Here is a 27,899-nt window from a genome sequence, read left to right as displayed (position 1 = left end):
CTGAAATGACCTGTCAGCCACAATAAGAAAGAAAAATGAATGAAGGAACAGATGTGTGCCCCCAATTTAGCTGCACTTCCTCTCTTCCCTCATTCAATCCAATCACTGAAGGGTTTGAGTCCTGAATACATTCAAGAAAGAAAGAAAGTATTGAATATAAACCCAGTCGGGCTTTTCAGTCAGGTTAATTAGTAAAGTTTAAAGCATACATGGTGAAGCAGCAGTTAGCTGTTGTGCTGCATGAGCATGGAATAAGCATAAGTGAAATCAGGCCCAAGATAAATGCTTTTAAATCCATTTCACGTTGTTTTAGTGATGTTAGAATGCAACTTTTTATTTCTTTGATTTGCTTTTGAATGTCTGTAACTGTTTTGTTTGTGAATGTTTTTAAATGTACTTTTTGAGTAGAAATAACGCTGGCTCGCTTGACCTTATTCCCTTGACAGTGCCATCCATTCTTTATACTAAACGGACGTTTCCGCCATTGGAGTTGGGGAGGGACGGGGGTGGGGTGGGGTGCAGGTGCGAATACATCACCAACAATGACCTCATTCCATGAATTGACCCATTAGGTTGTTAATTATCTGGGGAGGGGGGGGCTTCCATCAAAGTGGCGAAAATGCTTTTTCAGGAGCGAGTGAAAGGTGGCAATGGATGAAAATCCGATTTCACGTCCACTGAGATGATTTTGCATTTCCTCCATAACGGTGCATTTTATAGCAGTGTCCTCAATGGGTGTCCTTGGTATAACCTTAATCTAATAATGTGTTGGACAGCCTTCTGGAGAGAACAAAGAGGGCGAACGCTGCAAAGTGAATTTGCATGAAGTTTCTGCATATATTGCTGGAAAAGTCACTAATAAAAAGGGAAGTGGGCTGTAATGCTGGAGATTACGGTGAGTACACCTCAACCACAATGTCAAATTCTGCACTATACATCCGATGTGGGTTATTCCACCTCATATTAGATGTCACTCAAGAGTAATGATGTCTCATTGTGCAAAAAATTGGCCATATTCAGATTCCAGGTGGAATTTCTGGAAGATATGCTACAACCTTCACAGGCGCTGAATTTCTTTAAAAAAAATTAAAGAAAATAAAACGGGGTCTTCTAATATATGACCACCAATTCTTGTGTGAGATCAGAACTCGTTGTTGGGTTCGGAAAACTCACCAAAGCCAAAACAGTGCAGCAGCAAGACAGTCAAGAAGATGTGTCGCCCGGCTGCACGCCGAGGAAGCGCCATCTTGGACCTGAAGGGTGACAGATGACAAAAAACAAGTCAAGGTTAACATTGAGTTGAGCCATTAATTCATTTAAACTCAAGTGGACCGGACCAGTATGTCCATGGTCCAATAAGCTACAAATAACGACAGGTCAAAATGTGTGTGTGTGTGTGTATGTGGGTGGGTGGGGAGCGGGGGAATGTTATTGTCTCCAGTGGCCAGTGAAGAGAGAGAGAGGGGGGGGGGGGGAGGGATGTTGGCAGGATTCTCAATATATTCTCAGAATTCTGACTCTGATCACAGAATTCTGACTTTGATGTAGAGCTATGAATTGTGTGTGTGTGTGAGGGGGGGTTCAGAAGGTCAGAATTCTGAGAATAAAGACAGAATTCTCCCTTTAAAATCAGAATTCTGAGATTAACTCTTTGACTGCCAAAAACGTTAAATAACGTTTAGTAAAATCCTATGGAGGAGTGCCAAAGACGTTAAAAGACGTTTGTTTCAAAACAGAGGTGAAACTAACCATTTTCTATTGTTGATTACTCAAAAACGGAATAAGGTAGAAACAAACTTTTTTTTTCTGATGAAAGATGAGAGTCCAATCTTTCATATGGTAGTATGTGTGTTTCCATAGTCCAAACACATAATTTTATGTGGACCTTGAAAGATCAGTCAAAAGATCAGTCAAAATGCTTAAATCAGCTGGCACCCACGGCATCCCTTTTCTGAAAACGTCTGGCAGTCTTAAAGTGAGAATTCGGACTTTAAAGTCCGAATTCTCACTTCAATGTCAGAATTTTGAGAATAAAGAGAGAATTCTGAAATTAAAGTCAGAATTATCACTTTTAAGTCAGAATTCTGAGAACAAAGTCAGAATCCTGCCAACCTTTATTTCGCCCTCTCTTCACTGGCCATAATCCTCTTCCATAGAAAAGTGATCTGAAATGTCTTCACAAAAATAAGTTTAAAAAAATAAAATAAAATAAAAAATACATTTTTTATCATGCTGTTACTTGTAAATAAGTCAGCCAAAAAACCAAAAACAAAATTGGAGGCGCATGTCAGAATGAATGGGTTTGATGACGGCGTGTTACGCCCTGCTAACTGCAGTGTGAAAAGAACTTTACAGTTAAAGGTGTAACCAATAGAAAAGAGCAGTTTACGGGTAAACGGCTGAACTGTTGATCTCTTGTCTCGTATTCATATTTTGATGTAAAAACCAAACAAAACAAATGTTGTTAGTCTGCAGCAAAAATAAACTGCTTGCTTCGTATCATTGACTGTTAAATGCTACACAACATCTACCCGGCTGCATCGGTAAATTAATGGAGCAAATTCACCATAATGGCCCTGCGCTAAAGGTTAATCCAGTGCACCGCATCGGAGGGCTAATGTGGGATCATGTAATAAGAACCACAAAAAAAAAAAAAAAAAAAAATCTATCACAGTTCATTAGATCTCTGCATCCTGACCAATTAGCTGCGTCAGACCTTAGGAGGTCAAATTTGGAGGTGCTGCAAGGTGACGACTGAGGCGACCTTGAACACGGCAGCGACTACGTTGCATTTCATCCGTCTGTTATTTCGTCCATCGACTTTCGGCTCATCTCGCCGAAATGACTCCACCCCATCGAGTGTGTCATGCAGCGGGTGGCAAAAGGCCTTCTGATGACCTCCCAGTCGGCAGGAAGCGATTTCGCCTACCAGCCGTCTCGCTCAGCAACTCGGCTCTCGGCTATGAGGAGATTCGAGCGCATGATGGCCAGGAAACGCATCCCAACTAAGCTAGTGGCTGCGCCAGAGGATTTGGATGGCGGCCCGAAACTGCTCAGCTGAATGGGGAGGCGGTTTGTCCCATGCCGCTCTGAAATCGAGATGAAGAGGAGTTTGTTTGAAGAAAAGACAGCGTTGCGTTATAAGGCACATTTTTGCTGGATTAAAGAATGAAGCAAACGGGTGTTTGTTGACGCTGGTGTTGAAAATTGGATGAAGCAGGAATTAGCGCCACTAATGTCAGTTTACATTATAATGCTACTAAGGATGTTCAATACAACTTTTTTCCCCAAACAATATAAACAAAACAAAAATAGCCATTTTAATTTAACACAATGACAAAAAATAGTGAACAAACGCCTTTCTTTCTTTTTTCCCTTAAGTATCGGTGGCTTGTATCGGTAGCCTTCACGAGTGCCCGACACCTTAAGATAAAGCCGTTATTGGTACTACTACTCGTCCATCCCTAATTGCTACCTTTTGAGCACCAACATCAGCACAACACCTCCCCACAAGCATGTTTAACTCATTCACTGCCATTGACGGCTATAGACGTCAAAATTTGATTTGAACTATTTCTATTAGTTTCACATTTTTTTCCCACTTTTTAACAAGAGTATGAAAAACACAGAAAAAAAATATTGTACATTTAGAACAGATATAAAATTTGTGATTAATCGTGAGTTAACTAGTGAAGTCATGCAATTCATTAGAAAAAATTTAATCGACTGACGCAATTTAAAAAAAGAAAAGATTATTAAAAATTAGGCGTCAGGCGATTAAAAATTCGCATGACTTCACTAGTTAATTCACGATTAATCACAAATTTTATCTCTGTACAATTTAAAAAATTCTAGGTTTTCATACTCTTGTTAACAAAAGTGGAAAAAAAATGTAAACTAATAGAAATAGTTCAAATGAATTTTTGACGTCTATAGTCGTCAATTGCAGTGAATGAGTGAATCACTAAATTCTTTTGATAAACAATTGTTAATTCATTAATTCTGGGATGGACAACTTAAACGATGGGGGCCACACTTTTCCATCAGGGCTAATGGGGGGGGGGGGGGGGCACATACTTCCTAACCAGATGTATGACAAAAATGCCATTTCAAATATCCACAAAATATGTGCATATGTCTGTTTTCTATTGAACCAATGTGCAACTTTGTATCTAAACACATTTCATTTTTCACACTTTTTAGTCCATGTCTAAAAGATTCAGCCTTCAACAACAAAAATAAATAAAAATTACCATTCAAGAGCAGAAAACCATCATTAACCCCAATTTTGTGGCTTTTTATTTTTTTTCACTTATGTGTTTAACCCCTGGGCGTTATTTTATTTTCAAATGGCTTGGTCAGAACCAACAAAAAGCCCAAAAATGGTCAAATAACGCCCAGGGGTTAATGGATGCCCATTGAAATACTAAACTTTTTATTTTGTAAACCCCCCAAAATGCTGATAAACCTCAAATATACATTTTACATTTGCTTCCTATAAATAACCCAAAAAGTAAAAAATAAATAAAACAATTAATTTAAAAAAATAAACAAAGTCCACGGGTGATCCCCCCCCCACCCCCCATCCTCCAAAATGGGCTGCCAATTGCGCATCACTTCATTAGAATATGTTGCTGCCATCAGCTGTATGCCCCCGCAGCTGTTATTATGCTACCTTCTCAAACTATATTTGAATGGTCTAAGAGCCATGATGAATTCAAATAGAATAAAAAGAAGTAGACGAAATGTATCCACATGCCAGCTCAAATGAATCTAAGCTATATTTAATGCACTCATTTTTGTCTAAAAACTGTCATTCAGGCGAGGCTCCCATGCAGTTAAAAAGTGGTGCAACTTCTCAGACAGTTAAAGTGTCCAATAAAGTTGGTTGATTTGCTCTCAAGCTATTCCAGCACTTCAGATTGGTTAACGCACTTTGTAAAAAAATGGGCAAAAAACAAAAAATGACCAGACTATTAATATAAAAAAAATATATATATATTAAATCGACCATATTTGGACATGGGAGGTTTTTGCCCAACAGTGATGATGCGATTGGTTAGCAACCAGTCCACCCAAAAAGGAAAACTGATGGACGGAAGGATGAATGGTGTGCGTCTCCGTTTCAGTTCCATCCAGTAAGAAATTCACAAAGACCTCGTCGTCTCCCTCACCAAGGTAACTGCAACTCATTCCAACAGCATCCCCGATGCTCTGAAAGAGGATTGCGCAACCGCGATTCAACCAGCAATAAATGAACACAACAACGTCAGTCTTTCTTTCGGACCATGTGAAGCCATCGAAAAGTGGAGTGTGTGAAGCCAAAGAAAAACATTCCCCGGAGATACGACATCACCTCTGCGACACCCACAAAACCACATGACAGCAAACAACAAGTGTGTGAGTGTTTTTTAATGGAAACCAAGTTGGGCTCTTGAAAAGCGGGTTCTGGTGTGGGTGAGACCTCGCAGCGACACACACACTTTCCAAACGTCCCGCTGGTGAGAGGTGGATTTGGACCTGGTGAGGGGTTCTGACAGATTGGGGTCGAGCTGCTGGACCCGTTGTGCGGTGGCGATTGCGCTGGCTGGGTGGTGCTTTGTAAAGACTTGGACGGGGTCAGCAACAACCCCCCCCCCCACCCCCTCATCGGACGCATACAAAGTGTGCAACCCGTGGCAGCGTGCCAGCCACCGCCGTCCTCTCGTCACAACTCACACTTGAGGACATGTGAATGGATGTCACACAATACGCATTATTTAGCAGTGCGGATTTACAACACACGGCGCCGGCGCCATCCATTAGGACGAACACGACATCACATGTGAACGCAACCTCCTAGGTCACGCCTGTTAACTGGTATGCACTAAACACAAATGGAGCAGAAGACTTCGATGGGGGCAAATAATGGATATATTGTTGTAAGTCAGTGACAGACACATCAATCAATCAATCAAACTTTATTTACATAGCACCTTTCATATATTAAAATGCAACTCAAGGTGCTAAACAAAACATCCACAATAAAATCAAAAGACCCCCCCCCCCCACCCCCAGAAAAAAAAATAAAAAATAAAAATTAAACATGGCGGGCACAGAGAAACCATGTGAGCAAAGGCACCCAATAAACACTGCAAAACTACAAAAACAACACAATAAAAGGCAAAAAAAAAAAAAAAGAAAGAAAATAAGTTGCAAAAACAAAACTAAAAGACAATATGATAAAATGAAATCAAAACTAAGCAATAAAAGGGGTTAAAAATATAATTTAAATGCCAAACAAAAAGTAAAATAAATAGGTTCTCAATTGGCTTCTCTTACCCCACAAGAAGAAGAAAATGTTTTGCGTCCCCCAAACAATCCGCCAAAACTATAAATAGTGTCATTTGTCTATTAAATTGCTATAAGTACACTTCTGCATAACATCGTATCCTTATCCACACTAAAGAAAAAAAAAAAAAAAAAATGCAATTCTGCTGAATAGCTTTATTGACATTGTTTATACTCCTTGCACAAACTCTGAAAATGAGAGCACCACTGCCACCTACTGGAGTGGATGTACGAAAGCATGTTCTACTGGGGGTCAACCATCAGTAAAGGCTGCCAGAATTCATTAGAATTTCCAATCCACATAACCTCTTTTAACAAAACATTAGACTGGGTATCGATTCTAGTTTCCTCAATTGATTCAATTTTCGATTCACAAGAGTTCAGTTTGATTTTTCCTGATTTGATTCGATTCACTCCAATTCAATCCGATATTGATTAATTATGGGACATCAATTTTTCTTAAATATCAAGCATATGATAATAAAAAAAAACTCAACAAAATTCCAAATTACATTTTGTGGCGGCAGTAACTGGTTAAATTTAGTTGCTTGATGAAAGTAACACAAACACTGACATCAGCAAAGATAAGACGAAAATAATTTTAGAATTCCGATTCAATAATTGTAAATATATACTGTATTAAAAAGACTCTGAATTGTCTTTAAGTGCAATAGAGCAGGTCTTTCATAAATTAAAGAAAATTACTTATAAATTCATGTGAACAGTAAATATCAAGAAAACAGTAAGATACCAAAAATAAATCAGCCATTAAAATTCTATTTTCTCATGAATTTTATGGGAAAAAAATAGATATTAAAATAATCTATTCACATTGTTTTATGAATCGATATCAGGCCCAAAAAGGAAAAATCAATTCGATATTTATTATTGGATTTTTTTAATCCCAGCGCTACAAAACCTAAATACAGATTACTATTCAACAAATACAAGACAAATTATGGGGTAGCCTGCATGCACAACAACTCACGGATATCCGCACCGAGGGTCTCTTTCTCGAATAGTTGGGCCCAGTACGTTCGTGGCGACCGATCCAAAAAGTGCAACCTGACTAACACATAAATCAGGGATCAGCATTCAGCTGTCTGCTCAGCAAGAAGACATAACCCTAATATTAATGATCTTAATGATGAGGAAATGTAATAAATTTGTCATTTGACAACTACATTATAGTCAATTACTCAGACGAGACACAGACACAATCTAGTGCATAAAATCCCGTAATTGACATTTTTGCATTCACACTTCAGTATCTTCTTTCTGAAGACACGAGTCATCGATTTGCACCGAGGAACATTGAGTATCGTTCCTATTCGCTTCTTTTCATACTTTGTGAAATGAAGGCAGCAGTAGTTGGGTATGGCGCTGAAACACAAAGTAACTCCGAATACCAAATGATCAAAATGAGGATCCACAAAAAGAGCCATGAAGAAAAACATTAACTATGCATACACAATCAATACAAAATCACATCATTTCTGTCTTTGAAAAAAATACTAGATTATATCTAAAATGACCACAATGACGTGTTGTGACTTTTCACCATCAGTGAATCATTAAAAAATACAACATAATGTGCTTTTATTGGCTGTTTATATACAGTACAGTGAACCCATATAGAAGGGCCATATCAAATATTGAAATGATAACTCTTTCGCATATGTTTAATAAAGTTAAAGTTATTAAAACACACTTTTTAACCCTGTAACTCCAAACATGTCATATTAAATGAATTAAAAGAGTGCACAATTTATTTCCCATTAAAACCCTGACGCATACGATCTGACACGCGGACAATCCATTAGAGGGAAGCAACACCAAGATGACGGCTTTCCCAGCGACCGTTCAAGATCGCCCGATTTGAGAAAGGTGAGAAATATACAAGTATTAATAATGAGAAATGTTTTTCAGATTTTGGGAAATACTAATATGTTTGATAGGTCTGTTTGCTACATATTTTTGACAGTTATAAATCTACAAATTTAGGAAGGAAGCATTGTGACCGAATGTATCAAATATGACACAAATCAAAAGTCATATGTGGAAGTTGATTAAAAAAAAAATTGTTTGTTCAAAAGGATCAATAAATACTCTATTTACAAAGAATCGGAATTTTCTCTCATATATTTCACGGTTCAAGCTTTATAGGGTTACATCACATTGTAAGCATATTTGACCCAACCAAAACAAACTGCAAGCATAAAATGTATAGAACATATTGTAGTGTCTGTGTTTGCCTTGGAGAGGCGGAGCCTGGTGGGGTGACGCGTGATGTCTTGGTGAGAGCTGAGGCAGACAGCAGCTTTTGCGTAAGTGTGAATTTGGGATTCCTTCGATTAGCCTAGTCTATAGCGTTAGCATTTAGCTTAACGGATTTTTATGAGGCAAGGCTATGTGGTTGTTTTAAATACGATTGATATTTTAAAACACATGGATAGTTTGTCCATTTGAAGGCAAAATGTACTCAACCAGGTGAGCTCTGCTCCCAATTTTGTCGCTGCGGTCACGGCGCATTTCCAACTCGAGCATCACGTCCGATTGCAAACGATGCACATGATAGGTCAGCATTCATGTGGAATATGGGTACAGAAGACGCATCATTTGCATGAATTGTGTTTGCTTCCATTGGTTTCTTTCAAAAAGTCAAACTGTCAATCTTGTGTGTCATCACTTCACAAGTCAATGAATGTCGCCCCCCCACCCCCCTCCCTAATTATGTCTCAGCAAAGTCTTAAGTGCAGACAGCTTCTAGATGAGTGACAGACAAAGTAGGGAGCGGGATAAGAGTGAGGACAAGATGAAGGAAGACGCATGAAAGGAAGGTCATTCCATCGACCTTGTCACATCCTCACAATGGAAGGCGTTCCACAAAGCCGCTGGAAGCTCTTGCGAAGTTCTATCTTCGCAAACGACGCAAGAGCTGCTCCATCGCGACTTTAAAATCATATTCTATGTGGAGGAGGCAATGAGAACGGAAGCAAATACAATGTTGGTGGTGACGAAGGCCACTTGGCGGTGACAATGGCTAATTGGCGGTGACAGTGGCTAATTGACCACGACTAGAGGACCTGATTTGCCTTGACTTGCTGTGGAGTGACTTGACTTGGCTGGGGCTATGGCTTCTTGGCTGTGACGAGGACGGCTTGGCTAGCTGTGGCGATTAGTTGGCGGTGACGAAGGCTACTTGGCAGTGACGATGGCCATTTGGCGGTGAAAAAGGCCAATTGGCGGTGACAAAGGCCAATTGGCAGTGGCAATGGCTAAATGGCAATGACTTGGCTAGCTGTGGTGATGACTTGGTGGTGACGAAGGCTACTTGGCGGTGACGATGGCTAATTGGCGGTGACAATGGCTAATTGACCACGACTAGAGGACCTGATTTGCCTTGACTTGCTGTGGAGTGACTTGACTTGGCTGGGGCTATGGCTTCTTGGCTGTGACGAGGACGGCTTGGCTGTGGCGATTAGTTGGCGGTGACGAAGGCTACTTGGCAGTGACGATGGCCATTTGGCGGTGAAAAAGGCCAATTGGCGGTGACAAAGGCCAATTGGCAGTGGCAATGGCTAAATGGCAATGACTTGGCTAGCTGTGGCGATGACTTGGTGGTGACGAAGGCTACTTGGCGGTGACGATGGCTAATTGGCGGTGACAATGGCTAATTGACCACGACTAGAGGACCTGATTTGCCTTGACTTGCTGTGGAGTGACTTGACTTGGCTGGGGCTATGGCTTCTTGGCTGTGACGAGGACGGCTTGGCTAGCTGTGGCGATTAGTTGGCGGTGACGAAGGCTACTTGGCAGTGACGATGGCCATTTGGCGGTGAAAAAGGCCAATTGGCGGTGACAAAGGCCAATTGGCAGTGGCAATGGCTAAATGGCAATGACTTGGCTAGCTGTGGCGATGACTTGGCGGTGACGAAGGCTACTTGGTGGTGACGATGGCTAATTGGCGGTGACAATGGCTAATTGACCACGACTAGAGGACCTGATTTGCCTTGACTTGCTGTGGAGTGACTTGACTTGGCTGGGGCTATGGCTTCTTGGCTGTGACGAGGACGGCTTAGCTGTGGCGATTAGTTGGCGGTGACGAAGGCTACTTGGCAGTGACGATGGCCATTTGGCGGTGAAAAAGGCCAATTGGCGGTGACAAAGGCCAATCGGCAGTGGCAATGGCTAAATGGCAATGACTTGGCTAGCTGTGGCGATGACTTGGTGGTGACGAAGGCTACTTGGCGGTGACGATGGCTAATTGGCGGTGACAATGGCTAATTGACCATGACTAGAGGACCTGATTTGCCTTGACTTGCTGTGGAGTGACTTGACTTGGCTGGGGCTATGGCTTCTTGGCTGTGACGAGGACGGCTTGGCTAGCTGTGGCGATTAGTTGGCGGTGACGAAGGCTACTTGGCAGTGACGATGGCCATTTGGCGGTGAAAAAGGCCAATTGGCGGTGACAAAGGCCAATTGGCAGTGGCAATGGCTAAATGGCAATGACTTGGCTAGCTGTGGCGATGACTTGGCGGTGACGAAGGCTACTTGGTGGTGACGATGGCTAATTGGCGGTGACAATGGCTAATTGACCACGACTAGAGGACCTGATTTGCCTTGACTTGCTGTGGAGTGACTTGACTTGGCTGGGGCTATGGCTTCTTGGCTGTGACGAGGACGGCTTAGCTGTGGCGATTAGTTGGCGGTGACGAAGGCTACTTGGCAGTGACGATGGCCATTTGGCGGTGAAAAAGGCCAATTGGCGGTGACAAAGGCCAATCGGCAGTGGCAATGGCTAAATGGCAATGACTTGGCTAGCTGTGGCGATGACTTGGTGGTGACGAAGGCTACTTGGCGGTGACGATGGCTAATTGGCGGTGACAATGGCTAATTGACCATGACTAGAGGACCTGATTTGCCTTGACTTGCTGTGGAGTGACTTGACTTGGCTGGGGCTATGGCTTCTTGGCTGTGACGAGGACGGCTTAGCTGTGGCGATTAGTTGGCGGTGACGAAGGCTACTTGGCAGTGACGATGGCCATTTGGCGGTGAAAAAGGCCAATTGGCGGTGACAAAGGCCAATTGGCAGTGGCAATGGCTAAATGGCAATGACTTGGCTAGCTGTGGCGATGACTTGGCGGTGACGAAGGCTACTTGGCGGTGACGATGGCTAATTGGCGGCGACAATGGCTAATTGACCACGACTAGAGGACCTGATTTGCCTTGACTTGCTGTGGAGTGACTTGACTTGGCTGGGGCTATCGCTTCTTGGCTGTGACGAGGACGGCTTGGCTAGCTGTGGCGATTAGTTGGCGGTGACGAAGGCTACTTGGCAGTGACGATGGCCATTTGGCGGTGACAAAGGCCAATTGGCAGTGGCAATGGCTAAATGGCAATGACTTGGCTAGCTGTGGCGATGACTTGGTGGTGACGAAGGCTACTTGGCGGTGACGATGGCTACTTGGCAGTGACTATGGCTAGAGATGGGACGTTTGACACTGAGACTCCGGAGCATGTGTCAGCCGAGTGAGACAGACTGCTCAAAACAATGTATCAAAAGCCCCGATGAAACCTCCGTGATCACGTGCTGATGACGTATGCGGCTTTATGCGCGCTAATGAGATACCGGAAATTACGTAACTGATTCAAACCTTTTGGCGCGGTGTCAGCTGTGTGTTTATAAAAATCGAATGAGTAACAGGACATCACATTGAACCATAGTACTGGTACAGTGTCAAAATATTGCAACACTTCCATGTGTACCTGATGATCATTAGACAGACACAAATGTAAGACTGAATGTACTGGTGTTATGTTGGAATATTAATCAATCAGGCGAATCACTTTGAAGATTATAGCTGCTATGACTCCAGCTGACCACCAGATGTCACCAGTACATCTATCTTATGGGGCTTTGAAACTTCGACTCTTTTTCCAAATCAATCAGCCGAAAGCCTCAAAAGCTTCACAAGGCTTCATTGTCCCATCTCTAACTATGGCTACTTGGCTGTGATGAAGACTTGACGCACGAACGTCCACACATCACATAGGCAATGCACCCACACCGACTGGACAAACACAACAGACTAAATACAACAACACTAATGAGACCCACCTGGGGAAGGGAAGACGCACACAGGTGGACGTGGTTAGACATAACGAGACAAGGGAAGAAACTAGGAACACAAGACAAAAAGCACCAACCACAGACAAAAACAACAAGAACACCCATAACAAACAAAAACCTAAACCCCACAGAACCGAAACATGACATGTTTTGACTTGTTAGCAAAAATCCAAGAAGCGCTGTATGGGCAGTGAACTCAACTCACTTCATAACAAGCAGAAGTTTGGCAGATAATGAACAAGAAACAAAAGAGGCTTTAAACTGCGTAATGCCACTCCCAACGGAAGTTGAGCTCATCAATTATGTTGTGTATTTAAAACAACTACAGAACTTTGCCTTTCGTTAGCTTAATGCTCACACACAATGCAAAATGGCATAGGCAGGCTAACGAATAGAATAGACAGTTGCGATAGTTATAAGAAGAGCCCGTCTGATTAATGGCTTGTTTAATCAGCTGATATTAGCGCTTTCAAATTGACTTTTTTAATCATTTAAAATAGAAAAAACAAAAAGGGAGTGGGGGTGGTGAGAAATCAGCCCAATGTTTTCTCTCTGTTGTAAAGTTAAACAAATAATATAGGACAAAGTATCGTAAAAGAGTCAAATGTTCTGCCACTAATTGTTATCTTTTATTGTGGTAAGCGTTAATGCACAAAAAAATATGTTATTTTAGTCATTACAATTTGAAATTAATCAGCCAATTATCAGAAATGGAATCAGCCTAAAAACAAAACAAGACCAAAAAACAACAACTTGTATTTGAACAAGAAAGGTGCAACAACACATGTAACAGATAATATAACAATACTCACAGGCATAAAATAAATGAATAAATGAATAAATAAATAAATAAGCGCTACAATTTACTGAGTTACAGTGAAAGTCTTCTTCATTGCAGTCTGGGAGTCGCAATGAATCAAACATGATGCAACTCTACTTCTTTACATTGTATTTAACTTTCTGACTACCAAATGTGTTATTACGTAAATACTATTGAGTCCTATTATCCTAATTAAAAAAGAATATTTGGGTGGGAGGCATTCTTATTAACTTCAATTGGGAAAGACGATTTAAGCACCAAGTGTTTTGAGTTAAGAGCATGGTCACCTAGATGAGTCAAACTCATATCTCAAGGCACCATAGTATTAAAAATGATCCTTCTGTTTCTACAAACCTACACTAAGAAAAAAAAAAATCTACAACCCTCAAAACAATTCCACAAACTTGGAAACATATAACTGTCCCAAATGTCTTGTTGTCAACAATGTCTAAAAATGTTAACGGTGTAACAGTTAGGAAGGAGTGGAGTGATTTAATGTTAAAGCAATGAAAAAACATTCATTACAATCACAGACAGTGAACTTGAATGACTCAGACTATTAATCCCTCGTGCACATTCATTATGCTGCCACTTACGCACACACGCACGCACACACGTATTCTTCACCGTGCCCGATGACTAATCACCATAATGCAAAACAACTAATGACTCATCGACTTTGTTCTTTACGTGGACGCAAGCCCCATGTACAGTTGCTGTTGTCCAGCCCTCTCCATACGACGCCTTCTGTCACATTCAAAGTGGCACTTTTGGGGGGAGTGTGTGTGTGTGTGTGTGTGTGTGGGAGGGGGGGGGGGGGTCTTTTAGCTTCCATTTGAAACACTGAAGGGTACGTCAATTACCTAAAGGCTCTCGAGACAGAAGGAGTGCGAGCTACAACAATTTTTGTGTATTGCAAGAAGACATACGCGACAGTGATTGACAGCTCTTATAACAACCATCTGGCTGAAGAGATATTAACGTTTCTCCTCTCCCATCTTCATCTCGAGTCCCACTATATCATCATTCACATTTGCTTTTATTGGTTTCTACAGCATACAGGCAAGGCAGGATTTAGTTGCAGTTCGGCGTAGCACCACGTCACGCCAAAACATGCTGGGCAGAACTGAATGTAGAAGCAGCAGCAGCAGCAGAAGAAGAAGAAGGAGAAGAAGAAGAAGAAGAAGAAGAAGGAAGAAGAAGGAAGAAGAAGAATTTTCATTAGCCTTTCTATGCTAACACAGTGCCAAAACTTATACGGTAGCAATAAGCTACTTTAGGATCTACGGCAATTTAAATTAGCCCATCCTTGGCGTTTCAGGATGAAAATAAAGTAAATTGTTTGGCTGAACATTTTGGTGTTTGAATACACAATGTTGAACTCTCTTTTGTTTCGTATCACCCTCACAGTAATACTCATCATTCCCACACAGCTTAAAGCATCAGTGTAAAATCAATGCTAATTTTCATTAGCCTGTCTATGGTGCCTTGCATTGTATACTAACATTAAGCTACTTTAAGAGCTATGCTAATTTCCATTAGCCCGTCAATGGTATCAATTTCATATCGCGTGCTAGCATTAAGCTACTAATATACTAATAGGCAATGTTGAACTCTCTTTAGGTTTTTGGTGTGTATTTTTTGCTCAGTAAACTGCAACTAGGAGAAACAAATAAACAGATGAAGCAAGCATGCTGGCCTCAGATTTGAAGAATTTAATAAGCACGAGATTGAGAAAAGGAACGAAGGAATACTTTAGAAAAGTGTGTTTCAAAATAGTGTTTAACAAATGTGTGTTTAAAGTGAGAGCGAAGGTTAAAACTATAAATATTTTTTTAATCTCCAGTACGCGTTTTAGATTTGCACTATTGTGTGTGGGTCTGGAACTAGCAATGTGACAAGCGCCGCCATCTTTGTGGCATTTTCTTTTCTTTTTTTAAACATGGAATGAGGACTTCAAATGCCTCTAAAAAATCCCTTCTAAATGAATCCAGAAAAAAATATTGACTGCATACATACATGACCTATTCTGGTGCCCACATTAGTTATGTCGAGTTTTAAAGGCAAGTGTTAACATTTGAAACATGACACCTGATTCTGATGGTGGTAGAGTGGCTGTCTTCTAAGATGAAATGTCATGAGTTTGTTCCTCAATGCTTGAGTAACTTTTTCTCTTGTTTTTTTTAAATAAACTGGTAATGTACTCAAAAGTCTCTAAAATTTACTTTTTTTGTGTTTAATGTATTATTGGTTGAGAGTATGTATTTGAGTGGTAGGGTCAAGGGTTAAATCATTCAACTTGGAATGGCTACACCATTGCCCGCGTGTTTACGACAACAGCAAGGCCCCAAAGAGGCAAAGGTGAAAGTTCAGAGGTCATGTCCTGGTGACAAAGCCAGTTAATATGATATGAGGTTTGTGAGTCTTTACGTTTATTAAACACAAACAGAAGACATTAGAGCATACTGAGGGAAGCACACAGAGCGAAAAGAAAACAAAAACAAAAAAGACAGCAGCAAGCTGATTGGTTTTGAGCCAACATTTGTTTGACTTTAGGATGTGCCGCGCTGGTTGGTGGAAGGTTGACTGCGCCGAGGAGAGAGAAACAAAGCATTGTCCTTCAGGTGTGTTTCACATTCACACATTCGGCAAAAACAGAAAGTGCTGAGAGGAGAGGTTTCTTGCAGTGTGATGGTGAGGACAAAACAAAACAAAAAAAGCATCCAGATGTAACAGCAAAATATAACGGAAAGAATTGATCACAAAAGCTGAGGTTACTTGTAAGTGATGGAGCGTTTTGTCTTGCGCCCGTTGTCACCTTTACGGGGAAGACAAAGAGAGGGACGTCTCCTTTGTGTGGCCGCGATCACAAGCACGCTAGCAAGCCTGAGCAGCGGCTTGAACCGCCCCCCTCCCCCCCCCCCCCTTGCACAGTCAAGGTGATTGATGGCTCGGCAGCGTCAATCCCCTTTTTGGTCACTTTGCGGCACGGGGGCTCGCTCAACGTGGTAAAGGGAGAAAGAGTCTGATGTGGCTAACATTATTTCAGGTTTGCCTCCGAGGGATGATAATCCGAAGATGCCCAGCACTAAAGCACCTGAACAAATGTCAGCTGTTTGGCTGTACAAACTTTTTCCACTGCATTCCAGCCAGCCTTCTGTGAGATATGTACTTAATCACCCAAGAACTTAACGGCGAGTTTCACATTTAGGCTACGTCAATTTTAACTTAGCAATTAGCATGGCTTCAGTCATCTGTTTACTAAACGTCTCATCATGCTCATGGAGGTGATAATTACTGACTTACTGACTGAAGCGACCATGCTAGCTAGCCGAAGCTTATTGCTAGCTAGCTAGTAGTGTTGCGTCGTTCACGTACGTTTCGTTTAAAAAGAACGAATCTCTTCAGTGAACATGAGTGAACGGATCACTTCCTGAAGTGATTTGTTCATTTCTCAGTTCATTTGGGCTCAGCCACGCTCATGTCGTCAATCTTCGCGAACCGGAGGGTGTGTTTAACTATAGAGGGATCACACTCCTCAGCCTCCCTGGTAAGGTCTATTCAGGGGTACTGGAGAGGAGGGTCCGTCGGAAAGTCCAATCTCGGATGCAGGAGCAGTGTGGTTTTCGTCCCGGCCGTGGAACAGTGGACCAGCTCTACACCCTCGGCAGGGTCCTTGAGGGTGCATTGAAGTTCGCCCAGCCAATCTACATGTGTTTTGTAGATTTGGAGAAGGCATTCGGGGATTCGGGGAGCCCTGTGGGGGTTGCGTGGTTCGGTCCTTGTATGACCGGTGTCAGAGTTTGGTCCGCATTGCCGGCAGTAAGTCGGATTTGTTTCCAGTGAGGGTCGGACTCCCCCAGGGTTGCCCATTATCACTGATTCTGTTTATAACTTTTATGGACAGAATTTCTAGGCGCAGCAGTAGCGTTGAGGGGGTCCAGTTTGGTGGCCTCAGCATTGCATTTCTGCTTTTTGCAGATGATGTGGTGCTGTTGGCTTCATCAAGATGTGATCTCCAACTCTCACTGGAGCGGTTCTCAGCCGAGTTTGAAGCAGTTGGGATGAAGATCAGCACTTCCAAATCTGAGACCATGGCCCTCAGTCGGAAAAGGGTGGCGTGCCCTTTCCAGGTCGGGGATAAGATCCTGCCCCAAGTGGAGGAGTTCAAGTATCTTGGGGTCTTATTCACGAGCGAGGGCAGGATGGAGATCGACAGGCGGATCGGTGCAGCGTCTGCAGTGATGCGGGCTCTGTATCGGTCCGTTGTGGTGAAGAAGGAACTGAGCCAAAAGGCAAAGCTCTCGATTTGCCGGTCCATCTACGTTCCTGCCCTCACCTATGGCGACGAGCTGTGGGTCGTGACCGAAAGAACAAGATCCCGGATACAAGCGGCCGAAATGAGTTTCCTCCGCAGGGTGTCCGGGCTCTCCCTTAGAGATAGGGTGAGAAGCTCGGTCGTCCGGGAGAGACTCAAAGTAGAGCCGCTGCTCCTTTGTGTTGAGAGGAACCAGTTGAGGTGGCTCGGGCATCTGGTTCAGATGCCTCCTGGACCCCTACCTGGAGAGGTGTTCCGGGCATGTTCCACTGGCGGGAGGCCCCGGGGACGACCTAGGACACGCTGGAGAGACTAAGTCTCTCGGCTGGCCTGGGAACGCCTTGGGATCCCGCTCGAGGAGCTGGTTGAAGTGGCTGGGGAGAGGGAAGTCTGGGCTTCACTGCTAAAGCTGTTGCCCCCGCGACCGGACCTCGGATAAGCGGCAGAAGATGAATGGATGGATGTTTCCTTTCAAAAAAAGCTTATTTTTGGTCAAAACCCGGCAGTTTTGGTGAAACCAGTCGATGTTCTAATGCTGTTTACATGTTTTTTTTTCTGGTGGAAAAAAACAAGTCTACTTTTTCTTTTCATAGTTTTGGTGCTTATCCTCACAGAACCCAACGTTGTTTGAGTCACTCAAGATACCCTAAAACTGCTGGCAATATGGGGCCTCTGCTCTAAAAACAGCTAGCAGGGAAAGAGTAAAATGCTGTTTTTGTTTTCCTAACAATACTGCAATTTCATGCCAACTGTGTTATATCGTGTTTCATCCATTACAAGATCGTGTACAGTGCAAAGTAAAAGAGTATACATCCAGAAACTATTTTAGAACCCTTTTCTAGTGCAACACTGCTTTCTGTCCATCTTGCCCAATGGTGAGTGCACTCAGCTACACACACACACACGCACACGCAGGTTTGTTTTACTATCTTTGTGGGGCCATCTCATTGACATAATGCATTTCCTAGCCCCTTCTCCTAACCCCAACCATCAAAAATGATTGCCTACCCCTATTCCTTAGCCTAACCTTAACCATGACCCAATTCAAACCTAAACTCTAAAAACAAGTCTTGACCCTCAAAAAGAGGTCTAAACTTGTGGGGCCCAGCAAAATGGCCCCACATGGACGGGTGGGCCCCACAACTGTGTGAAATCCCAAAATGTTGGCCCCACTATGTAACAAAAACAAGACCACGCACACACACACACATATGATGAAAAATGCATGCTGTAAACTAGTAGCTTTTAGCACCGCTCTTCTTCACTATTCTCCTCTTTATCGACACACGCACACACACAATCCCCTCACCTCCTCTTGCTCCAGTACATGCGCCCGCCTTGTTAAACTCGTCCTGCTTTATGGCACTGACACCCGGCTGGTGGTGGGTGCGCTAACAAGGCCAAGGAAGGGGGGGGGGGGGGGGGGACTCCTCCAAGGGAGCGAGGTATTGAAGAAGGGGTCATACGTATTTGGTGGGGCTCTCGGACTGTCACACAATGCGGCTCATTAGTCAAGGTGACCCAAACGGCTCCCTCATGCAAATGTTGAGACTTTTGCTATTTGGAGTTTCAAAATATTCACAGAAGTTCATTTATGTTAAAACAGTCTATTACATTTTATACAAAAGCGGAAAATAGAAGTCCAAGGCCCAATTTTGGTACAGCTGAACCCCGATTTAACAGACTAATTGGGGGTAGGTGTGGTCTGTCAAGCTTTTTTTTTCGTGGCCTAAAAACATTCAACACAGTACAAAATTATTGTTTTGTACTTATTTTGTAGTCTATAAATGCCCACAAAAGCACAAAAAACATGAAAGTGTTTTAAAAGTTTTCAAGTTTATCCAAACTTACCTTGTTGGATGGGGGGGCTGTATGCTGTGGCAAAAAAATAGCATCTTTGAAAGTAGCATACACAACTAGCGCCGGAGTAAAAAGCAGTCTATATATATATATATAAATATGTAGATACAACACACTCCTTTTCAGTTGTGTGCTCACAGCGGTGCTAAACTAACATCCATACTTTCTATTTTGGGACAGCCGCCTCTGCCAACATGGCCGCCACATTGACGCTCTTTATAACCTGCTCTCGTCTACTCCAGGTCTGTTTATCCATGACAAGACATGAAGCCAGAAACACGTGACCACTCTCTGTTTGTTGACGACGCCACAGCAAATTGGTGTCAACATTTCCATTGATTTCGGGGTCTGTTGGTTCCAGGTCCGCTGAATCGAGGTTCCACTGTATTTTTAGTACTCATTACAGGGGACTGGTTTATGTCAGGCAAAAAAAAAATGCATACTGTTAATATGTATGTAGAGGTTCAGCTGTACCAAATTGAGTTGTATTCATCCAGAAATTATTAGAATTACAATGTGTTTATTATAAAATCCATGACATGGTATAAGGTCCAATTCAAGTGAACAGCAAAAATCAATGAGTAAATGACAGCCATCCAAAATGCGGCAAAGCATGTTTATATTCAACAAGGCATAACCAAATGAAGCTTTTCCCTTCTGTTCAACATAGTTGCTTAGCATAACGATGCCACCAGATGGCACCTAAGTCATATTTTCACATTAGACATGGTTTTCACCTAAGCACCAAATAAGAAAACAGACCATGAGATTTTGCTTTCATGCAGAAGATGTGCCTTAATTGTCTCAATGAAGGTTGTACACGCCGTTTGAAGACATATTATGTGGTCATTGCATCGGCCAATGAGCATGCAGGTTGTAAGGCGTCCTTGGATGTCATGTGCAGGTGACATGAGACCTGATCACAACACAATAGATTTCACTAACACCTGTTCATGTCTTAACCGTCACATCACTCCAACCTTCTGATTCAGTTAGGCTTGCAAAGTCAAAACTTGTTCAAATTAAAATCTCTGCAGGCTTAAGACCGCGTACAAGCACACACGCACGCACGCGCGGGGGAAGGGGGGGGTGTGGGGGGTACAAGAGTTGATGTTTTATGCATAAGCTACCACTACATCAGTCGTAAATTTCACTCAGTATTAAAAAGCTTTGAGGTGTAAATAATTCACCAACACAGCGCGCTGATTTGCCCCGATTGAAGCCATCACTTTGTTGCTACTGATCTTATTTCATGCACGCAAGTCCACACGTGCAGCTCATTTGTCACCTTTTTATTTATTTTTTTTTTTACCATGCAACTCACACTTAAAATGCTTCCCCAATGATGCACGACGCTGGCGACAGGAATAACGACCGCGTCCGCACTCACCTCAAGGGGACAAAGCAGGGATGCAATCCGCTGGAATGCGCGCGGAGGGCAGAAGAAAAAGGAGGAGGAGAAGAAGCTTTTGCAGGTGCAGCTCGACGGCGCGGGCGTGAAGCAGCACTTTGCGGCACTTTGCGGTACTGTGGCGGACTTCAGCGAGCGGCCGATGATGGGCGCTTCATCTTCCGGCTGCCGGGGCGAGATGGGTGCGAGCTGCTTGGCCACCTTTGGGTGCTCCACGGAGAAGCCGAATCAGTTTGAAACAAAGACGCTTGACAGGCAGGCAGGCGGTTCCAGCGGCCCCCATTCAAAGAGAGAGGGTGGCGGTGTAGGTGGAAGGGGGAGGGTGCCTGGTTAAAAAAAAAAAAAAAAGAGGGGGGGGCGTCTTTATATGAACATAATCCGATATAAACCTATAAAGGTTGAGCCAGTGTCTGTGAATTAAATTAGAATGTCAGTCTGACCAGCAGCTTAACCTCATCACATCCTGCTGATGCTCCCTCTCTCCTCACGTGTCACCAGTTTCAACACCAAATAACATCTAAACAATACACGTTGCTATCCGACCAGTAAAAAAAAAAGAAGAAAAAAGCTGCATCACAACCAGCAGATTGCTTTGAATGAGCATCTGCTGCTTCTTACTTTCTCACTTTCAACTTGTCCCAAAAGTCATCTCTTCACATTCCTTTATGTTTGGCACAGTATAGTTCTATTTTTCTTCATTTAGAATGCTGTTATTATTACCTTTATTTATAAAAAACAAACAAACAGGTATAGTTATTTCAATGTATCGGGTACTCATGGAGGACGCCGATAACAGACCATGATCAGAAAGACAGAAGGGTCTTTTGCTGCATTCGAGTAAAGTGGGAAGAAAACTTTTCCAACTTCATACAAGGACGTGTGCACCCTTTGAACATGGAGATCCGAGTTGCGAAGTTGGAACAAAAACAAGGCGCTAGATTTCACCGACTGGCTTCAATCTGACATCACTCGACAATGGCGACCACCAAAGATAACAGATATTTATCTTTATTTGTTACTTTGAGTTATTTGACATACAATTGATCAGACTCAGCCATCATTGTTGTTTACATTTGCCTCAGACGCTTTGAGATTGAAATCTTTAGTCTTAGCAAAAAATGGGAGCTGGCTGCTCCAGACTAGCTAACATCTCCTAAAATAGTTAGCTTAGCTTTAGGATGCCTGCCTGTGTAGAGGATTTATTTTACATGACACCAATAAGGCACAATAACCGACTTGGATTTGACCTTCGAGCACAATGCAGAGCGGAACCCTGGTCTTAAAATCCAAACTTTTTTTTGATGTTTTAGGAGTTAAAACAGCGGCAGGTAAACAACAGCGTTCAGTCGTGCTGCTTCAATACTTTGCAGGTCAAAAGGTTAACTTTGCAAATAAGTGAATGTACAGCTTAAAGCTCACTTTTCTGGAAAAGGGCAAAAATGCAAATTGATTCGAATGCCACTCACTGACGTGAACACAAATGGCGAGTGGAGAATTTTGGTGAGTCCGAGGTATTGGTTGGTTTCCAAATCGGGAATACTGTAGGTCTATTTCTCGTACCCTCTCTGAGTATATCACGTGTTTGTATAATAGTAGTAAATTCTATAAAACATGACCAGAGTACTATTTCGATATCCTGGATTTCACGTATAGTCAACTACAGTTGAAATTAATTAACCATAATCTTGCACAGATCATCTCTAAACTCACATGTATTTTTGTCAGTAGGTTATATTGACCCTAACAAATGAAGAAACAAACTAAAGGCCCGATTTACTCTAGTTTCTTTGTGTTATCAATTTATTTATTTTTACTTAAAAATAATAAATAGTCATCCATTAATTTGCTATCCTCACAAAGGGTCGCGACTCGCAAGTGAGCTGATGCCTACCCCAGCTGACCTTGAGCCAGAGGTGGGCCGGTGGCGTACCCCCTGGACTGGTAGCCAGCCAACTGCAGATCACATATGAAAAAAAACAAAAACAATCACATCTATTGACAATAGATAATAATGTTATTTTTCCTGAAAACTGTGGCTGAATTTGTGATTTTTGCCACCGCATTTGGGCCATTGTATGAACTCAACATCCTGAGGGCAGAAACCGATTAAACGTGTTTATTGCAGGTAATTGCTCACAGCACATGCGCAGTCGTAAAAAGAAAAAAAAAGAAAAATAGAGTAGCAAAGAGTGTTTTGTTGGTTCCAGTGTTGATCTGCAGGCTGTTGCTAGGTACTCGGCATGCTTTTGAATAATGCATCTCCTCATGTCATGGAGGCAGCTTTTTGGAGTGCTAATAGATGTGCACTGCATTAAAAAAAAAAAAAAAGATGACGAAGAAGAGGAAAGGGTTGCAGGTAATTGCCCCACTTGAAGTTAATTTGCTGTCCAAATTGGGATGCCTCATTAAAACGCATTGTGCGGCCCAAGCCGCACCGCTTTTTCTCGTTTTTTTAATACAGAAAGGTTGAACACAATCTGTTTTGGAAAGCTGCTCCCATTTCCAAACAAATTTCCCCTTCACAAGTAATGAAAATAAAAATCATCATGGTTTAACTGGTGGCCAGTCCAGAATCAGCTGGGGTCGGCTCCAGATGAGGACCAGGTCCTTTAAACGCATTTCAACTTGTTAAGGCAGACATACACACACACTTTTTAAAGAGTTCTTTAGCACCTCAAAAATAACAAAAGACCATTAAACATTGGTTATTTAAACACTAAAATGTTCAAATGAGCCACATAATAACACAAGTCCTCTAGCTTAATGCTAACATATAATGTGAAACACTATGGACGCGCTAACAGAAAATAGCTCAACTGTCACGGTGATTATAAGCGTTCAAACAGCTGCTACTTCGCCTCACATTGAGAATTAAACATTATACGGTGAGCAGTACTACCTTGACTTACAAGTTGAATGTGTTCCATGGCTATGCTTGTAACTCAAATTACTCATATCCCAAATCAACTTTCCCCTTTGAAATGAATGTCATTAAACCACACCTGCATAACCCCCCCCCCCTTTAAAAAAAACAAAAAAAAACAAATGTAAACATAGTAAAAGAGAATGCAAATAAATGCACACTGCCTAGAGCGGTGATTCGCAAAGTGTGGCACCAGTACCAAGTTGGGTCCTCGAGAGCCCCTATCCAGCCTGTTTTCCACATTTCCCTCCTGCAGCAGAGCTGAATCTAATGATCAGCTCATCAGTAAGCTTTGCAGAAGCCTGATAACGATCCTGGTCATGAATCAGGTGTGTTAGTGGACAGAAACATGGAAAACAGGCTGGATAGGGGCTCTGGAGGACCCAACTTGAGCACCCCTGCACTAGTGGTACACCGGCTGCCTCTGGTGGTACCCCAAATTATCACTGCTTCTATAAGTTCAGTTGTATTTCACTTTTTAAGACAATACATTTTAATTTCATCTTTGCCTCTAAACTTTTATGGCCACAAAATTTTATTTAAGTAATGTGAAAAATTGTACATCTAAATCCAAATCCAATTTTAGTACTTTTTTTTTTTTTTACTATATTTGAACACAGGGCTCCAGAGTGGGGCCTGAGGAAAGATTACTTAACCAGCGAGAGTGCAGCAGATGCTGTGCACACTTAACAGCACGTTTAATTGCACATTTCACTTTCTTGGGAGCCACAAGACGCTAACTAACAGCAAAAACAAACAAAACAGACAAAAAGCCTGAAATATGCCTCTGCTTTTTTTCCCCTCACTTTTAATGAATCCAGTAGAGCTCAGTACGCTGGCACTAAAAGTGGTGGTAAAATGCCTTGTCGTTCAATTGGTAGTGTATTTTGTGCAATGTCAGATGAGCTTAAACACATGCTAATTAATTACACACTGCTCGGAATAACACTGAAGTCTGATCATCATCAACACCTTGCATGCACTTGTGTGTTAATTCTACAAGAAAGCACATTTTCCGGGAACTTTCTTGTTGGCGAACCTCGTCGGCGCAGTGAGAGTTGACGGCAAACAGAACAGCGGGGGATCGTACGGCTCTTATTGCGATGCGCATTTCCAAAGCAACGGGAGGGCCGGGAAGCGATGCACTACACTGCAAATGTCAGGAGGATCAGTGGAACATGTTCAACAGTGTGTTTCCGGGAGAATTTAGCAGACAAAGTCAAGCAGTAGAACGCATTTCCACTATTTTCCTGCAACTCCAATGTCATGATGTGAGCTCTGCATGTGATGCCACGTATTCTTAAAAAAAAAAAACACACACACAAACTACTGGTAAGACTCCATCCCAAACAAACCATTAGTATTTTGCATTAGAAAACAAATTCTCCCCGAAAGAGGCCACATTACGCTGCAATGCCAAAGTGCTTCAAGCATATAATTTTGTATCGTCAAAACAGTTCATTAGAACTTGTCACAATGTTTCTAATACGCATGTCGGGAGTTTATACAAATGGGAAACTAATGTCAACTTTTAACAAAAAATATCAGTTTATCACATGGACAAGTTCCAGGTCCAGCCGCAATTGGTGAAAAGCCACAATATACTGTAAGGAAATAAAGAAATCTATATAATTTTACCCCCACCCCAAAAAAAATGACATTTTCGACACACTGTAAACATATTTGAAGGTACACAAGCCTAAAATATATATTAAAGAAAATACTCAATGTGCTGCAGTGTCTGCGTATTCCATATGCGCCTTAAAGAGGCGGGGTCTGATGGGGACGAGTAAAATATGCGTGAGAGTTTGGGCGTGAGCTGTGGCCTACGCAGTAGCTAATTGAGTGTTCTGATTGTGTTTTACTATTCAGTCAGTGGCTGAAGAAGTGCATTGACGCTGTGACTCTCCTTTCCCACATGTGAGGGTATTCCAGTAAGTGAGTATAGTGGAGCACGCGTATACTCAAATTTTGGTACCCACGGGTTCAATGACAGTATTTGTGGATTTTTTTCTCTCTCCAATTTTTGTCAATTGTTAGGGGGGTTTATTGCAGATTTATCCCCATTTTTTTTCAAGATAAAAAACCCCCCAAAAAGTTTCAAAGTTAAATATTTGGCTTTTTCAGACTGCCACTGAGCTGATAATAAATTGATAAAACATATCATAAATTATGAATACGGAACATAAGCAAACATCCAAGCCTGTTTACACTCAAACCCGGGAGAATACATTTTGAATTACACGAGCGTTGATGAATGGCACGCTGACCTTAATCAACACACACACACACACACACACACAAACACACACACTTAGCTTATTGCTGAAGCCGTGTGACTTTTGTGAAATGTCAATCACTCCCCAGCAGCCGTCCAAAGGCAAGACTTGAGATGATCGGGATTATGACGTGAAAAACTGCTCCATCATCTTAACAGCGCTGCCAGGAAAGACACAAGCCCACAGCGGGAACAAAGAGCATAATGATGTTTTTAGTAGCATCATAAATTCTCCATCTTGGTGTGGGCGCTGTCGGCCGTCTGCGCGCGCTTGTTATTGGCCGGAAAGTCTCATTCTGCTCGGTTTGTTTTTACTGCCGCTGTTGTTAATGTGACCAGATCAAACGAGCTAGTAAGTAAAGCACATAAAATGGATTTTGTCTGCGAGACAGAACGGGCCAGCCATGGAGGAAGTAAAGGAGACGTGGCGAGTGATGATGCTAATGCTAACCACCAGTAATGTTGTCCAAACATCAGCCGGCTGTGGGGCGGAGATGCCACTTGTAGACCAGGTGTGATATAGACCAACGAAGTAAACATTTGTTTTACAATTTTAGCCCTGCCACACACTTTCCAAAATGTCCTTAGTGCCTGTTCTAATTGTCTTGCTGTCAAGAAATGGGGGACTATTGCATAACATCACTTTGAGAAAAGGAAAAGAAGACTCTTTGTTGGAGAGGCTAGTTGTGGACTGTATCGGTGCGATTCAAATAGAGTATCTCTTTTCGCCCTCGGGGTGTCGGTCAGAACACAAAGTAACAGTGGAGCGAAGATGTGGATTGGCAGCTTTAATCCAGGAACATCAGCAGGAGGCGGTTACAGTAGTTGCACTTTAGGCTAACTATGGATGCTTGTAATCCTGAAGTCCGGTGTATGCATGGTCAGATCATCTATGTGTGTGTGAGGTTCAGCAATAAACAGAAAAACAATACAGCGTATGAGTGTGAATACTTGACTTCTAATAAACACAAATACAGTATTGCATTACTTAACAGCACACATTGATTGGCTAAATAACTGGGCTGCAATATTACTAATTTTACATGAACTATGTTAGCTGTGCACATGAATGGCTATAAACACACACAAAGTTGTACAACATACTAAACATGAGCTAATGACTCAAAAGTATAACGCACGTGACAAATCACGAAACATTATTGTGGCCGACGACGGCTGTGGACGTCGCGTAATGGCGCCGCGCAGTGAGAGCAGAATGTCCCAAAGTGACGGCAGACATGACGTGCAAAGTGGGACAAAACATGCAAATAATCGTACAAAACTTTAGTGAACTTCTCTAATAATGTCTAACACGCAGAAGAGAACACATTTATGGAGTTAAATGGTGTTTAAGACACTTAATTAGTTACGTAGTGAACTTCAAAGAGGTACACAACGAGCTGCCAATCAAATCGGCGTTGGAGCTTAATAAGGCACACAAGACACACGCTAGTGTGACAAATAAGCACGTAAACTAAAACACTACTTGGTGTACTCACTTTTGGTCAAAGACGCACACGATCACCAACACAGCTCGCAACACATTCTGTCATGGCGGCGTCCAACTGCACGATAGCCGGGGCGCAACAAGTAGTGGACCCAGAATGCAATGCGCGAATCACAGAAGTAAATGTAATGACGTCACTCCATTCTCAACGTGGAATATGGAAAATATACAAATATAATAATGATGACTACTCATATTTGGAACCTTTTTAACACTCTTACTTGCACACTTCACCAGATAAAAAGACAAATATGCTTGATTCAAACTCTTTCATTGTCGCTCCCAGTTGAAGTGTTTTTAAACACCAAATCATATCATT

At 42.3% G+C, this 27,899-nt stretch overlaps 1 protein-coding gene across 6 annotated transcripts in view; it reads right to left on the bottom strand.

Moving 5' to 3' along the window:
* Positions 1 to 27,667, bottom strand: part of LOC144043563 (neurocan core protein-like) — a 75,116-nt gene extending 47,449 nt beyond the window's left edge. For 3 of the 6 annotated variants that reach the window (XM_077557325.1, XM_077557329.1, XM_077557330.1), the window contains exons 1-2: positions 18,911 to 18,957; positions 1,174 to 1,253 (exon numbers count right to left, since the gene is read on the bottom strand). In XM_077557325.1, the coding sequence (XP_077413451.1) occupies positions 1,174 to 1,253; positions 18,911 to 18,930 (100 nt within the window). In that variant the 5' untranslated portion in view covers positions 18,931 to 18,957. Of the gene's footprint in view, positions 1 to 1,173; positions 1,254 to 18,910; positions 18,958 to 20,851; positions 21,199 to 22,763; positions 23,843 to 27,572 lie in introns of those variants that run through there. The other 3 variants (XM_077557326.1, XM_077557327.1, XM_077557328.1) reach the window with 3 other exon arrangements.
* Positions 27,668 to 27,899: the final 232 nt, after the last annotated feature.

Source organism: Vanacampus margaritifer, chromosome 2 (assembly GCF_051991255.1).
Source record: "Vanacampus margaritifer isolate UIUO_Vmar chromosome 2, RoL_Vmar_1.0, whole genome shotgun sequence".
Classification (NCBI taxonomy): Eukaryota; Metazoa; Chordata; class Actinopteri; order Syngnathiformes; family Syngnathidae; genus Vanacampus; species Vanacampus margaritifer.
This window is presented reverse-complemented; position numbering and strand designations above follow the sequence as displayed.